Raw genomic sequence first — 17,116 nt, 5'->3', positions numbered from 1 at the left:
CATACCTTCATGTTCTTGAGCCATTCATCTATTCTATTTCCCATCACCCAAACTACCACGCCCACTGCTTACTCCCTCGTTTTCTTCCTTACCTTTCAGACATGATATTTGGGTACCCATTTTCCTAACTACAACATTGGGTCTCCAATGCATTCTCCTTTCCTCTAGCCATCTCGGGGATGTTCCTTCTGGGTTCAGCTCCATCCAGGAATCCCCCGGAGTATACCCTACAATTTTTTCCTAGCTTATGGAGCTGAAATATAGCAAGAAGGAACACACACAAAAATGGGAGAGGCAGTAAAGGAAGGAGAACATGGTAGTAAATACATTTATATAGCAAGCACAGGGGATGACTCAGCAAAGAGCAGCAGAAGCCGTCAGATAGGTTGGACAACTGAGCCTGAAGTGTCACATATGTCAATGGAAGAGATACCAAGGAGAGTGAAATCAACATCCTCACATACTGCAAAAAGGTCAAAGAGAATGAGAGTTTAGAAAAGACTGCTAGTCTGTGTAAAGTGAGAAGTTACTGGTGACTCCTTGAAAGTGGAGTTCCAACCAAGTGATAAGAATAGAAACCAAATTGCAAAAGGTCAAGATGTAGACGTGGCAAATACAGTTAATCTTAAAATCATTGGCAGGGAGCAAAGACATTAAATGATATGATAGATAGATGGAGACACAGCAAGATGGAGAGAGGGCAGGTTATTTGAGTGTGGGAAAACAGATTTTGTTCAGAAGTTGGGGGAAAGACAAAAGGAGAGAGGCAGGCTAAGAATAAAGAAAAGGAGCAAACCTGATGAGACACAATGCAAGAAAAACCAGAATGGGTGAGATAAGCATTTACAAGTAAAGAAAATACCTCATGAATCAGAAAGTAAAGACAAGTGAAGATAAAAATATCAGCAGAGGGACAGGAAACTTGATGTTGAAAGGGCTCCTCACCCTGAGAGATGAAATGTATATATCCTTTTTAAACTGAATTTTGAACAAAATTCTGAACTTTAAAATGATGAGAAATACCAAGTTCCCTTCCAAAATGGAAAAAAAGAATACAACTCAACACCCAAGTTCTTAAACACTAACAAAACAAGCAAACAAAACCTCAGGTGATCATTTATTTCAGCAATGCCTGCAGGTGGAAATCAAAGGCCCTATCACCCCAAGCAAATAAATGATTTGATGGGTATTTAATTTTTAAAATATGTAAACTTAAGTGTACTAGTTTTATATCTACTGAAAGACCAATCTTCTGGATGATTTGCCTAATAAATGGGTGAGTTGATTAATAATTGATATTATGTCCTTTATATATATATAACTCATGACCCTGAGCTCAAGACCTGAGCTGAGATCAAGAGTTAGATGCTTACCTGACCAAGCCACCCAGGTGTCCATTTAAATCTAGGTGAAAAACACAGTAGTTCCTCCCTAAATACTTTAAGCTAAAATAGGATCAGAAATGTTCATGGCCTCTTGTGGCCAAATACTCCATCCCCTGCGTTTTCTTGATCACTAGGTTGGTTCCAAAGGCTAATTCTGGTCACAGAAGAATCAATTGGGCAGCTCTCTAAAAAATACATATGCACACCCCCAAAACTCACAACAACAAAAAAAGTTTTAAGTACATATTCAAAACTCCCACAGGGAACGTGTAGGTAGGTGGGTTACACAGTTCCATCAGGTAATTCTCATATACAAATATGAACTCTAGAAGACTGAGAGAAGACCCACAAAACCCAAGGGTATACAGGATATTCAACTGAGTCCCATCATATGTGCCAAATGTAGGGCTGACCTTAGAACTGAAAACTTTATCCACTCCTACCCCCACTTTCCCATGGATGGGAGAGTTACCAAAAAGAAAGAACAGTTTGGGGTGACTGGGTTGGTTAAGTGTCCGACTTCAGTTCAGGTCATGATCTCACAGTTCATGAGTTTGAGCCCCACGTCGGGCCTTCTGCTGTCAGTGCTGAGCCTGCTTTGGATCCTCTGTCCCTCTCCCTCTCTCTCTCTCTTCCCCTCCCCTGCTCGCGTGCTCTTTCTCTCTCTCCCTCTCTCTCAAAAATAAATAAACATTAAAAAAATGTAAAGAAAGAATGGTTTGAATATCCAGACAGCACCCCTTTTGTTCCCTCCTTTTTTCTAGCCCTGTAGTTCTCAGATTAAGTGTGCATAAGAATTGTTGTTCAGAGTTATACACACAAAACTACACATACTGTACTTTATGGGAGATTTAAAGAATTTGCTAAGATAACTTAAGTCTATGGGATTTTTTTGCTCTTACACTCTGCCATGTCCTTGCCAGTTGAACCAGGATATCATTGCTCATACTTTCTAGGACCTATAGAAGGGTAGTCCAGTTAGCTTTTATAAGACTCAAAAGACGAATTTGATTGGTGCCTCAGTCATTAAAACATAGAAGCAGTGTCCTAAGAGTTTAAACACATCCCACCAATATCATTCTATTTTAAGGCCAGCATTGTTTTGAGCATATTCATATTTTTAAAAGTTCAGAGTAATCCATCTAAAGTTCCATTCTGACCACAGAAGAGAGCAGTCCAATAAATCTACATAAAAAGACAACTTTTTTATGACTCTACTCACCAGACAATGTCACTAAAGGCAAGACACAATGCCATGGATGGTGTGTCTGCTTCAATATTCAAGTCCCACACCTCGAGGGAGAAATCTCAATAACATGGAAATAACTATTTGTTTTTAAATGCGTGTCCAAGACCATGGATCCACTCGGCTAGCTTCTTTTATAGAAAATTACTATAATCTGTGCAATGACAAATGCAGATATTCGCTGAAAAAGGCTACGATTTTAAAGCTTGATTTTTTTAGAAAAGGACCAAAGCATTTCTTTTTCTGTGAGAACAAATTTCCTTAGTTAGCATGGGAAAATATAACTCAATTGAAGAATATTTACTCCCTACATAACTTATCAAGATTAAATCTAATATGCAAAAAAAATTTCAACCTGTACGGACTGGTTCTTGGACTCTTTCCAAAGATAACAGACCATCCTCAGAAATCTTGAAAGAAACTCTACTGTGTTCACTGGGTTCATGATAATCTCTGCAACAACTGTACCTAGATGTGAGTTTTGCTCTAATGCATAAACACAAAAGCAAAGAGTAGCATGCATACTGCGTTTACACTGCCCAAACTAAGACATTCACATGATTAACTGGCATATACAATTTAACCAATTCCTCAACAGTTCTCTCTCAAAAATCATCAAAGTCTGAATTAATCCAGAGGTGCCTGGCATGCCCTTAAATTCCCTCGAAATTTGTCTTAAGTTTGTCTTAAGATTCCATGATTTATCCTGAGTCTTGTAGCAGCATGACTGACTACATTTCATCTGGCCTGGGGCAACCACTCTCTAAAGAGACATTACTCTTTCCCAAACCTGAATAATTTGCGGACTTGGGGAGGAGGGGTTTGTTATTTAATAAAAGAGCCATGAATGGTGACTGATTGCTGATGAGCTAATCAGAATGTCAAGGGAAAGAAATAATAAATAACGACTTACTCTGCCATTGCTGTCCAAGTAAACAGCAGGAAATGCCAAATGAAATTTAATCTGATTAACACACTCACCTTAGGACCAAACTGTCACGTCTTTTTCTGTCCACTGTCTCATCTATCTCTTTTTTCATATTTCACTTGAAGGGGGCACAGACTTTGTTTTCATAAAGTAGATATACAGCTCACGTCCCTGACATCTGTCTGCTTTCCCTACATCGCTCTGCCGCTTCCTTGGCCTCTATATCTTCTCTTCCCTTCCTTTATGCAATATCCTTAATACTTTTAAAACTGTCTCTTATATTAAGACGGTTTCCTATTTTTCTCTCTAGAAATGTGCATTGACATTATCATTAGCTACTGCGTTTTGAATAATAAGTGTGAGGCACTACACTAAGAGTTTTATACATATCCACTGATTTAGTCATCACATTATCAACTATGGGCAGTAGGTATTATTAGTTCCATTTTGCACTGAGGATAAGAAGTCTTGAGAAATTATGGAACTTACCCTGGGTCATAAGTTTACTAAGTGGCAGAGAGTTGGACTTTGAACCTATTTCTTGGCTTACTGCAAAGTCCGTATCATCTACTCAATGGATACTAACCCCAAATGGTTAAATGGGAAAGCAATTTATAAACTACATATTTTTAAATGTATTTTGAAATATTATTATTACTAGTATGTCATCTTCAAATTATTTTTCTTTCTAGAAAAAGTAAGCTTCCCTTGACTACTAGATTAGAAATAGCTAATAATGAGGCAATGCCCATAAAAAGTAATTCCATGTATTATGTGCATGATTGCACACTTGGGTGTGTCTGTGTACACGCATGCGCGTGGGCACGCGCGCGCGCGCACACACACACACAATTCATTAAAAGAGGAAAATTAAAAAGATGGAAACCATGGGGGAGAAAAGCTTTGCTGAGAAGGACTGTCCACTCCAACTTTAGGAAAAGAGCCTCTTAAGAGAAGCGTAACAGCAGGATTTTAAACCTAAGAATGTCAAAGGAAGAAGCTTCCAAGCTTTGTTAAAATAGAAGAGTCCAGCAGAGCAAAACATAAGCAATTATTAAATATGTTTGAAAATTATTTGCAATTTATAATTTTAGCACAAGCAAGGTAAGATACTAGTCTTCAAAGTGAAATAAAGTTGGAATACAGAAAGGTAGTGTTTTATATCAGTGTCTCTGAAGTCAAAATGGGTTGAAATCCCAGTTTTTGTCCACTGGGCAAATTATGCAATATATCTGTACCTCAGTCTCCTCATCTGGCAGGAACGGTATAGTGCCACTTCAAAAAGATGTTGTGAGTATTAAACAACACATTTAAAACCCTCAGAAGAGTGCTTTGCACATAATGATGGTCTCAAAAATATGTGAGCTCTTATTACATTTAATCTTCACTTAATATGAAGGAAATTTTATTTTAAAATTTTTAATGTTTATTTTTTTTAATGTTTTATTTATTTCTGAGAGAGAGAAAGACAGCATGAACAGGGGAGCATCAGAGAGAGAGGGAGACACAGAATCTGAAACAGGCTCCAGGCTCTGAGCTAGCTGTCAGCACAGAACCCGATGCGGGAATCTGACCTGAGCCGTGGGATCATGACCTGAGCCGAAGTCGGACGCTTAACCGACTGAGCCACCCAGGCGCCCCAATGATTATTTTATTTTTGAGAGAGAGAGAGAGACAGAGCATGAGTAGGGGATGAGCAGAGAGAAAGCGAGTGAGACACAGGATCCAAAGTAGGTTCAGGCCTCTGAGCTGTTAGCACAGAGCTCGAACTCATAAAACAAGGAGGTCATGATCTGAGCCTAAGTCAGCACTCAACCGACTGAGCCACCCAGGGGCCCTGAAGGGAATTTTAGATTCCTTTAAATGTGATTTCTTAAAAAGTAGACACTTAAATGAAAAAAATTGTTGTGACTACAATTGGCATTATAGATTTCATTCTCTTTTTTGTTCTCATGGTCAAGAGACACGGGAAAAATGATAATATTTCTATAGCTGTATTCAGTAAATGCTGGAGGCTGCTAATGAGCAGAGACAACAGCCCAGGGGCTTCAATGACCCTCAACTCCATGTGGCCTCCCAGGGGACTAAGAAGATGGCACGGGCCACGGCATGCTGGACGAGAGCTGCAGCCTAATCCTTCGGAGGCAAACCCGATGTAATAAGAGGTGAGTTCTACTGATATGTGCTAGCTCTGACTCTCATAAACTCTTCGAGTGTTTGTTTTTTCCTGAGGAAATAATACAACAGAAGCAAAAACTGCACAGGATTCAAATTTGCATCACACATATCAAAATTGGGATGAAAATTAAATGCCCAATAAAAGAAGTGTTGATTTAATAGAACAGTTAATGGAGAAGGGACGGTTATGCCCGTCTCTCAGTAGTTTTACTCCTTTGCTCAAACAGCCTGGCCGAAGCACATCCCGGGTTTCCACTGCCCGGAAACGGGACTATCTGTGTTCCATCTCAGAAATGTTAGATGAATAAAGAGCACCAGTGGGACCCTTAACAAAAGGGATACATAATATATGCACTAGTTAGATGCACCATTATAATTTAATGGCCTAATCTGCAAAATGTTGGACTATTTTGAAATTAATAAAATTAGCGAAAGGCAGAAGAGAAAATAGTATGTAGGCTATGTGAAATCTAGTGTAATAGTGCAATCTAGTGGAAAAGGATTAAAAGGCAGAGTGTAAGAGCTACTGGGTTAGGGAAGTCAAACTGTCAGGAAGATTCTATTAAAAACACAAAAAGTATAATGCTTACAAGATTTTCCAATTAAGAAACCCCTGAAAGAGAAATAGTCTCGTATTGGTTGTTTACGTGGAACTGTCATTATTTTTCTTTATCGTACGAGCCCTCATTGCAACATTTCAAATAGTAAAACCAGGGGGGTATAAAACAAAAAAATCCCCTCGCCCTTATCTGTGGCCTCCCTCCAATGCCTAGGTTATACATTCTCAGTGGGCTTTGCACCGTTTCACATCTATGCATATACAGACATACGTTTGTGCACACACACGTGCATACACACACGCCGTGCTCTTTTTTTACGCAGTGTGATCACACTGTCTTCCCTTAGCATAGATCTTGCATGTGTTTACATGACATCACATTTGAAGGCTGTATAGCTTTACGCCGGTGTGGCTCAATCCTAATTTATGCATCAGCACCTCACACCCAGCCGTCCAAACTAGGACTCCTGCTCTTTCCCTTAAAGCCTGGGCCTCTTCTGGAATTCCTCATCCCATGAACGCCACCCGCATTCACCCTCCTGCATGTGACAGAAATCTAGAAATCACCCCTGACATCTCCTCCTGCTGATCCCTGCGGCCAGTCCACGAACCACTGTTGCTATTTCTTCCTCAAAGTGTCCCTCCCAGCTTCAGCCCCCCCGCCCCCCCCCCCCCCCCCCGCCCCCCACTCAGGAGGTCTCCAACTCCAGCCTGGATTACAAAAGTAGCCTTGGAAAGAGTGTGCCGCAAGTCGTTCTGACCCCTCCAACCCCTTCGCCACAAAGCAGCCAAAATGCTCTTTTTGAAATGCAAATCTGATCATGTCCTGCTTAAACCCCTCGGAAGACTTCCCCTAGGTTTTAGGATAAAGATTACACTCTTAAATGCGGTCTAACAGGTCCTGCAAAATTTGCTCCTTGACCTGCTATCTTGCTTCCTTTTGCATTGGGTTCCCTCTTCTCTGTAAGCTCCAACTTCACTGGACTTCTTCCAGCATCTTTGATTTGACAAGTCAACCTGCCCCAGGGCCTCTACAGAGCTCTTCTTTTAGCTCAAATACACCTTTCCTCTTCACCTCACTAACATTTACTCATCCTTCAGATCCAAGTACTTCCTCAGAGAAGCCTTCCTTAATCCCCCTGCCTGGCCAAATCCTCTACTTAGAAATTCTAGTAATGTCTGTAGCACTTATCATAGATCGAAAGGCACATTTATATGTGTGATTATTTGATTCATCTTTGTCAGCCTCACTAGTGTAAGACTTCCATAATGTTTGGGACCCTATAATCCCCAGCACCTCAGAGGAGACTCAAAACCAGTTGACATCCCCAGAAAATAAATAAATAAAAGAATTAGTAAAGACGACCGATCCTTTTTCTAATTTTTCATTATGGCTATCAACCCTACAAGAAGCATCCTTATACTTTTACTTTTGAGCACTTTCACAAGTGTACCTGTGAGCCAAACTCTCAGAAGAAAAACGGCTAGACAAAAAATAACATGCCTTTCAGATTTTGATAAGCACATGTAGCAACCTGTTCTGTTTCCACTTCTGCGGTGCTGGCCTTTGATAAGAATCAACACTATAACTATAGAAAATGACAAATGTTAAAGGTGCTACATTGATTAACTATTTCATAAGAGAGAAAAGCCAGCATCCTTTTAGCACATAGCTTACCAATCTGCTAAGGAGGAAAAAACAAAACAACACAAAACAGAGAAAAACCCCAAAAGAACATTGGGTCTGTATTTTTCTTTTCTTCTGCATTCCAAGGTAAAAGATCAACTTTACATCTATGTCGATTTCTAGAGAAACAGGAAACTAAAATATTTCACTTTAACTATTATAGTAAAATTAACTGTGATCTCTTCTTTCAAATTCGCAATAAACCCCAAATCTCCATAATAATCAGAGTGGTGACCAGATGAATGAGTGAAACACTGAAGAATGGGAAAGAATTTACACCAGAGCTGCCTAACTCCTAAGCATTTTTGAAATGAGCAGCTTCATTTGTCAGAAAAGAAAAAGTCTTCCTTCCGAAGTCACAACAGATGCCCTGGCAATTCCCGGGGTAAGAATGCTGAGGATCTATTCTAAAAAATCTGATTAGTCCAAGGCAATTAAATAGAGAGTGAGACATGCTAAAGATGAGTGCTCTGTAAGTAATAAAGCATATTTAAACTGCTACTGCATACATACTGCACAACGATTCTTAGACGAAGATCCAAAAAAAATAAAAATTCTCCCAAAGTGACTCTAGAAGAAAACAGCACTTTAGCTTTACCCACATTATTTTCTTCCAGGAACATGACGTTAATAATCATGCCAGCAACTTACGTGTTGAGACTACCTATTTATTTCCTAAGACAACTTCTTCAACTTTTAAATTTTAACACTGAGGATTATTTACTTCCCCGGAGCAGGAGCGAGCATTGCATTCAAGGAATCGCAAATAGCCGCCCGTGGTCAGGTGAAGGAGCGCTGACGAGCCAGAAGCTCATCTTTGAGCATTTCTCTCTCGGAAATATGAGCTCCGCGCAGGAACGCCTGTGGCATCCTCAACAACCGGGACGCGAGCCATTACAAGTTGCCCTGTGCCTTATTACAATCCCACAAAAGTGCAAGACACTTGTATAAAAGATACAGAAAATAAGAACAAACTTGTTTAACATGAAAAATGCACTTCACACAGTCAGTTAGAGTGACCGTGGTTCTGACCTAACAATTGGAGTGAGAAAGTTCTGGGTATGGGGTTGGAGAGAGGGAGAGACAGGTGTGAAAGGAAGAGGGTAAAGTTGGTTTAAAAAGATGACTGAAGAATATTCTCTTCTTTCTTTACATCTCTCATCACAGCCCCCCTTAGTTTTTAAGCCTCCGGAGCATAAAAATAGTTTCCATGGAGTCAGATGTATCACAGGTTATCAGACCTCAGAAGGGGGAGGGTCCTGTGTACATACTCTATGAATTAATCTTGAGCAATCAGGTTTTCAAAGTTAGATATGGGAATCAAAATAAACAATCAACAGGCAGATAGAGAGGAAAGAAAAATCTGCCACAAGACATGTTTGAGACACTGAGAGTATACCCCCGTGATGGTCAGAATCCAGGATAACCTGAAATGGAGAGAAGTTAAAAGACCACAGGGCAAGAAGTTAGTTACTTTTGATTGAAAGGTTTTATTTTCAATTGAAAAGCTAAAAATTATAACTAAGTATTGCAAGGTCATATAATAGGGGTGAAAGCTACGGAAGGGACTACTGCCCCCCATTTCACCCAGGGTAAGAGGGTCCAGCAGCCAAGGGCTTAACCCTTAACCCTGGGCTCCCTAGCATCCACGGCCACTCTGCCCGGGAAGCCAGCTCCCAGCCAGTAAGAAATGCCAGGAAAGGAAGAACTATAGGCAACAAGTTAAGGCCAGGACACTTTGCAAGGGCAAAAAAGCACAAACAAACTAACCCTTTAATTCTCTTCTCAGATATTCAAGCTTGAAATAGAAGGAAAGGGGAGAAAGGAATGTGTTAAACTGCCCTGTTTCAGCTACTTTCCAGTTGGACGAGATCAACTTGCAACACAGAGGACTATTCTTTTCAGACAGTTTATCAGAAAAAAAATAAAAATGTTTCCATCACAAGTTATCTCTGCTGCCCTATGTAAAAATGTTATCATGGCCTTCAGATTCAATAGGTGCTGCAAGAAAGGGGAATATTTCTGAGATTTTAAAAGAATAGACCAAGTGAAGGTGTCAGGTTGACTCCCTGGCTGAGCTGCACTAACTGTTAGAAAGGTCTGGAGTTGAACTCCAGCTCTACTTTTCATCCACTGACGCTAGTTCTGTTTTCTGAAACAAACAGAAAAGGGTTTATGTCTACTTCTAGTCTTCAAGCTAAACATTTCCAGACCCTTTGAGGATACCTTCTATGACAAGATTGCCAGAGCCCTTATCGTCCCCATGGACTGCTCTGGAAGTTGTCTAATTTGTCAACGTCTCTCTTTAAATGTGACAGCCAGAAATGGACACAATACTACAGATGTGGTTAATTAGAGTGGGTACTATTAATTTTTGTGACATATGGACACTATTCTATTATCAGAATCTAAATTTGATTTTTTTTCTTTTTTACAGATACATCGTGCCACTGGCTCATATTAACCTTTTCCCTCAAAGATTGCCATCACATTAAGTCACCTTCTTCCCTACACACCAATGAATGGATTATGATGCATTCACTGCTATCAAATATATTTTTGCATAGCACTGCAGCCTATTTAAACCACATTAATTCTAAATTCTTGTTATCTACTTGTAACAGTTGCCCCTTTTCAAGTCATCCCTGGATTTTAAAGCAAGCATCCTAGATCTTCATCAAAGTCATTCATGAAAATGTTGAAAAAAAAAAGACTCAGGGCAAAGGGTTAGATGTTCCTCCAAGGACCACTCTGGGACCCGAACCCAGCAGCCCACACCTGGAGGATGCTAGGTCAGCCTGCCTCATGCCCACAAAGCAATCCCGCTAGTCTCCACACCATCTCACACACAAGAGCATCTAAAGCCTTAACAACTGCTTTGCTGAAAGCAAGACTCAGTTCTGTTTCAAAACAAAGGATAAAAAAACTATACATATTAAAATTATAGTCTTTGAAAAATACATTTACACACCGAAGCAGGACCAGAAGGACAGAAGCCTCAATGGGAATGCCCGCTCTAGTGTCAGACTGTGGAGACTGTTTTTTTATTCAATACTGTCTTTACTATAGTTACATTGTTTAAAAAATTAAAGGCACTAGGAATTCTGCTTTTAGAGAGAATGCTGCTTGGATGGAATTCATGTAACACAGCTTTAAGACCCTTAAGACTATCTGATCCTACCAACTTAAAAACCCCAATAAAAAAATACTCAGTTAAAAAAACTTGTTGATCCTTAGGAACACCACCTTTTTTTTTTTTTTTAATTTTTGCATTCCTGTTGTTGGTGTAATATTTCTGGAAATCAGGGAGATAACAAACCGGAGGACAGTATTCTGAAGTTTAGAAAAAGCCTGGATGGTGCGTGCATGTGTGTGTGTGTGTGTGTGTGTGTGTGTGTGTGTGTAACAGAGAGTGAGTGAGTCAGTCTGTTCATGTCTGTCTGTCTGTCTGTTATGTCTGTCTCTTTATCTCTGCTGGAGAAGTTCAAAGGGATGAAAAGGGGTGGCGGGGGGGAAGTCACCATGTTAATAGTTCTGTGAAGGTTTGGACTAAAACAGGGCTCCAGCCCAAGAATCTCTAACGGACACATAAACTCCTATCATCTATTCACCTAGAATCCTCTTTTCCACTAAGAGCAGGAAATAAGATCACCAATAGGATTTGCACTTTGGTGTTTAGAGCCGAGGCAAGGGTAAGGTTTAAGAAAAGGAGTCAGTAAGTGTACAGTTATGAAAAAAGAAAAAGAAATAAAATGACTGGTTATTTTGGAGAAAAATCCATAAATCCTGCCTTTATTGGAATCCCAAACAATCTGAACACTTGATGGAGAATTTTTTAACAAGTCAGGGTTTCTTCACCGCTTCAGCATCTTGTTTAGAGCATGGTTTTCATCAGTGGAAAACCAGCGCTAGAAACGGAATACATGTTATCCTTATCTCTTTGAGGTGGTCTCTCACTAGGTTTCTCTCTCGTGCTCTCTCTTGCTATTTTTAATGTCTGAGAGAGAGAGACAAGTGAAAATTCCACTTTGCTTAGAAATAGAATTTGTCCACTGTCCTAGAAGCTAGGTTAAAAACATCAGGTAAACTAACAGCTTTTAGATTTACAGCAAACTCTTATAATAAAGAGATAAGATGAGCAAATACTAAGTCCAGTTGACAAGTGAAAATTTTACTTTGCTTAGAAATAAATTTTGCCTACCATACTAAAAGTTAAGCCAAATGTATCTCAGGTTCATAGATCCACATCAAATTTTCATCTAAAATATATAAAATGTCCAACTAGAACATCTAGTGATTATTTGACAAGTGAAAATTCCACTTTGTTTTGAAATACAATTTTCCTACCATCCTAGAAATGAAGCTAAGTACTTGAGGTAGATCAACAGTTTCACAGATAGATGGCAAATTGTCATAAAATGGGCAAATCTCCAAAGAGAAAGTCTAGCTATTACTTTGTAGAAAGGAATAGAAATAGAAAGGAAAATTCTACTTTGTTTTGAAATACAATTTTCCCATTGCTCTAGAAGTAAAATACAGGTAGTAATCAACAGCTTCATGGATCCATAGCAAATGCTCATAAAAATCAACTGAAATGTCCAAATATAATGTCCAGTTATTATATGATAAAATAAATATGCACAGTATCACCTTTTTTTGCTTTACATGTAGCCTTGTGCAAAATGGGTAAGAAATAGTCAATACTGAGAATATCTGAGAAAATCCAAAATTCACTTAGGAATAATAAATGTCAAAAAAGTGTTTTAAATTCTTGTCTATTAATTGGAGGAAGGCTAAGGTTTTGTAAAATAACACAAATGCTATCTAAGGTATTTGTCTATCAGTGTTATATTTTTGTGTTTATTTTTAACACTGTTTTGCTGTTTCAGATTTTTAAAATTTTATAATTACTTATCAAAGTTGTTTTTTTCCTCAGAAAATTCTATTTATAAGCAAAATAAAAACTATTTCATATGAAGAGAAATGAAAAACACAAGGAAATACACCAAAATGATAACTATGTGTATGTTACAATAGTGAGATCAGAGGAAATTCTCAGTTCTCCAGTTTTAAATATTTATGTACTAATGTTGTTCATTTGAATTTTAATTAGAAAAAGTAATTAATATTATTTCCTTTAAAAGAATCTCTGCAAATCTAGTATTGTTTGACAGGTCTCTTTAGAAAGAAAATAATGAAAGAAAATTAATTTGATCTGATTTGTAATTTTTAGGAATCATACATATGTAGCCCTATGAGAAATATATATCATTTTAGCACATATAAATGCATAAAGAAAGTCTGAAAAAGTAAACTCCAAAATGTTTATGGGATTAGCTCAGGATGAAGAAGTTACAGGTGATCTTGATTTTCTTCTTATTTTTTCCCAGTTTTCTGGAGGTTTTTTTCTCCTGAATTTTGTACAGTGAATAAAAATTCAGTATGATAAAAATAAGACTAAAGCTGTTTTTATACAAAAAACTTCTGGCTAACGTTTGAAATAAAAAATTAAATTGGTACAAAGTTATTCAAACTTTAAAAGTCTTGGGACAGATTTTTAAGCTTTTATTTTCCCTACCATCTATCCTAGCTTTTAATCTCAGGTTTTAGAAAAAGAATATCTATCAGTTAAGAATTAGGTGAACTAACTTTTCTAGATTAAAAAAAAAATCTAAGGAGTTGACAGTTCCACGGTCAGGAGAATGGTACTCTGGCAAACGTAAGACATCCTAAAATTTTATCTTGCAGAAAAGGATGAACATCTTAAGATTAAAAGCCACTTCTAAAAAGTACAATTGTGTTCACCCAACTTCCTAGAAAAACGTCTTCCACTGTTGGAAATCTTCACTTCATTCATTCATTCATTGATCTGAGATCTGATGGTCAACATTTTATTTCTCCTAAGACGTAAAACCCCAGTAAATGTGTTCGACTTTTGTTTATTCCTAGAAAAGCTAGCTTTAATTGTGATCCCTGACACCGTGTCATATACAATGTGTCAAATTCTTTTTTATCCTATATGTATAAATAATAACCTGGAGCAATATTACTAAAATATACTCGATTTTAGCCTTTAAATACAAATGGGGTCGTCCGCATTTCAGGAACTTCACTCAGCTGTAGACAATTGGCTTTTCATTTTAACTTAAACTTCTTTTTCTAAGATTGTCAACAAATTGTCCTTTTTCTCAGAGCCTGACACTTTGAGGCGCTTAAATGGAAATCCTCGTTATGGCTCTGTTTTTGTTTTTGTTTTTTTTTAAAGCATCCTTCTTCATCAGTATATTAGAGGTTTGTAACTTATTGCAATTTTATCTAAAGCAAAATATGTATGTTTATATCTATAAATACACACAAACATTTGTGGCCGAATCTCGGCAACACGCTTGGAAGGATTAAACAAGCGGTTACCGTGACTAACTGTATTCACTCACTCTACAAGACTTAGAAAAACGTTACGTTGCAGGGAGAGCTAGGTCTCTGTGTAAACCCTGAAATCACCACCAAAAGGCCATAGCTGGGAGCCTCTGAAGCCTCCCAGCACACTGGAGGCATCCACAGCTGTTTTTAATTGTTTTTGCTTTTCAAAATCGTGCACTTGGTGGGGCAAATGGGGCTGTCTGCAGCGTCTCTGGACCCCATCCGGGGTTAACCCTGACCTGAACGCCCTGTTTAGCTCCCAGCATTTCATGATTCTGCTTCCCTGCTCCGTAAAACCTAAGAAAAACGAGATTTCCGTCGCCAAGAAATGCTCGCAGAAAGAGGGGGAATTAGGTGTTGCAAAGGCACAGTTTTGTGTTCTCCCCCGATCGGATTCAAGAAAAGAAAAGGAAAAAAAAAAAGGATGTTTGTGTGGAAGGGGATGCAGCTCGACACGCATTTCCTATGGCTTGTCTCCGGGCCGCAGAGCCCCGTTCCTGTGGTAACGACCCCCCAGAAAAATGGGCAGCAGCCCCCAAGTCTTTGCTGCAGGGTTGGGGGGAGGTCTNNGTGAATTGGGGGGGGGGGGGGGGTTGGAATGGAACTTGGAGATGGAATTTCTGCGCGCTCCGGGCAGGGAGGGGCCCGCGGGGGCGCGGAGAAAAAGAAAAGGCCAGGGGTCAAGGCTGAGAAGAGACTCACAGGGCCCGGGAATTGGGGTGCGGGGTGTTCTGGATGAGGGGTGCAGTGAGGACGCGGGTAGAAAGAGGGGCTAACGCCCAGAAAATGCCCCCAGGTACCCAAAACCCGGGCGGGGGATGGGGAGGCGGCGGCCTGTTGGCCCCAGGACCTCCCGTCGCGCGCGGACCACTAACCTGTCAGCAAGAAGGTGCCAGTGGTCGCGGGGCTCATCCTGCGTGTCCCCCGACCCTGTCCCGTCCAAGCACAAGGGTCTCCCAGCTCCCACCACCGGGGCAATTGCATTCTTGGCCTGGCTAGGCCGGCCGTCCTCGATTCTCCCCTCCCCTCCCTTTCTTCTTTCCTCCCANAGCACGCTGGGATTTGGCGCCCCCCTCCTCTGTTCAGCCTATATAAGGCTCCCGGTCGGCGCTCCCGGTACACGCGCTTCAACTTCGGTTGGTGTGTGTCGAAGAAACCTGACTACGACCTGGGGAGAACAGCGAAGAGGGTCCACCGAGCCTCGCGAAAGGTCCGCTGAGCGGGCTCGCGTCCGGAGTTACTCCGGGCCGCGGAGCACCCAGCGGAACCCCCGCCTGGCACAGGTGTGGGACCCCGACCTCCTGTCTTCGCAGAGGAGTCCTCGCGTGGTGAGTATGCGGTGAGGATGTTTCTTTTTTTAAGATCACGTTCATTCCCTGTCCTTTTCGGGAGCTGCGGGAGATGGAGTAGTGCCCCTAAATGTCTCCACGCAAATCTTGTCACGCCTTCACTGGCTGTCCCCCAAAACAGAGTGGAGAGAGAAACCAAGCCTTCAGGGCTTTGATTTCTAGGACCCAAGTCCAGATAAGAGCTGTAGACAGACATGAGCTGCGGACAGACATGAGCTGCAGACGGACATGAGCTACAGACCAATTTGCAATTTGCTCTTCAAATGCGCTGCATAGCGATAGGCGCTACAAACTAATTGGCGCTCCAATGCGCTATAAACTGATAAGCGCTTCAAATGCGCTATAGACTGGCGCTTCAAATGCGCTACATGCTGCTGGGTGCTTCGATGCGCTACAAACTGATCAACGCGTCAAATGCGCTATAGATGGATGGGCGCTTCAGTGCGCTGCAAACCATTACGGACTGCAGCAATATATGCGCTGCAGACCGATGACTGATTTGCGCTTTAAATGCGCTATCAAATCTGAGCTGCAGAAGATTAGCGCTACAAAAATGATACCATTAGCACTACAACAGCGCTTCATTGTGTTGCAAGGCGCAGGAACTGCAGAGGTACATGAGCTGCGGAGAATTTACACCTAAAATGCGCTACAAAGTAATCACAGCTGCAGAGGTATACAAGCTGCACTGTTTTACGTTATAAAGAAACCTTCTGTAAAGGGGCAAGAGCTGTAGAGTACGATTACTCTGTGTTCTTAGACGGGAACCCCACCCTTTGTCTCTAACACACCTTTTGGAATGGCTCCCACTATGTTGTTCTGCAGGACGGTTGTCTGCATGATGGTGCTATTACACAAAATGGAGCCCCGGGCAAAAATTAGTGTTTAACATTCTGCCCACACTATTCCTGCTATAGCAGTGGAGTAGAGGGGCGCCGACTTGAGTGTAAAAGGGAATCTTTTGGTGGTGGCAGCGCGAGCTGCCTTGCCTACTTGCGCTTGATTGAAGTGGCAGTGTAGTTGTAGCGGTGGCGCGAATTGGCGTCCAGCAACAGTTTGTGGAAACTGTTGGTTTGCTTAGTATGGGGGGGGGAATTGGATCTGGGGACGATTGCTCTTGTTGCGTGAAATGAATCTGGCTGCTGGAAGGTGGTGGGAGGGGTTTTGGAAGGGGGGGGGATCGTGGGAGAGGCAAACAGCCAGTCTCAGACCTGCCCCGCCCATTCTAGCGCGCCTTCTCTGCAGTATCTTCTCAGAGCCGGCTTAGCGCCTCCCAGCGCCTACTCCGTGCGCGCCTCCTCTGCAGCGCGCCTTCCTAGAGCGCGCCTTCTAGAGCATTTCTCCCCAGCTCCGCCTCTCCCTAG

At 40.9% G+C, this 17,116-nt stretch overlaps 2 protein-coding genes across 6 annotated transcripts in view; one reads left to right on the top strand and one right to left on the bottom strand.

Annotated features, from left to right (window-relative positions):
* SGCE (sarcoglycan epsilon) overlaps positions 1-15,434 on the bottom strand; it is a 69,925-nt gene extending 54,491 nt beyond the window's left edge. For 4 of the 5 annotated variants that reach the window (XM_077765386.1, XM_077765387.1, XM_077765389.1 and 1 more), the window contains exon 1: positions 15,279-15,434. In XM_077765386.1, coding sequence (XP_077621512.1) covers positions 15,279-15,387 — 109 coding nt within the window. In that variant the 5' untranslated portion in view covers positions 15,388-15,434. The remainder of the gene's footprint in view (positions 1-15,278) is intronic. The other variant, XM_077765388.1, reaches the window with a different exon arrangement.
* A 103-nt stretch (positions 15,435-15,537) lies between these two features.
* The window catches only part of PEG10 (paternally expressed 10), a 10,649-nt gene continuing 9,070 nt past the window's right edge, over positions 15,538-17,116 (top strand). The window contains 1 exon segment of the mRNA XM_077765385.1: positions 15,538-15,742. Within this exon segment, the coding sequence (XP_077621511.1) occupies positions 15,738-15,742 (5 nt within the window). The 5' untranslated portion in view covers positions 15,538-15,737.

This window comes from Crocuta crocuta, unplaced genomic scaffold (genome assembly GCF_008692635.1).
Source record: "Crocuta crocuta isolate KB4526 unplaced genomic scaffold, BGI_CrCroc_1.0 scaffold14, whole genome shotgun sequence".
Taxonomy (NCBI): Eukaryota; Metazoa; Chordata; class Mammalia; order Carnivora; family Hyaenidae; genus Crocuta; species Crocuta crocuta.
The sequence above is the reverse complement of the archived record's forward strand: the minus strand, read 5'-3'. Positions and strand labels throughout refer to the sequence as shown.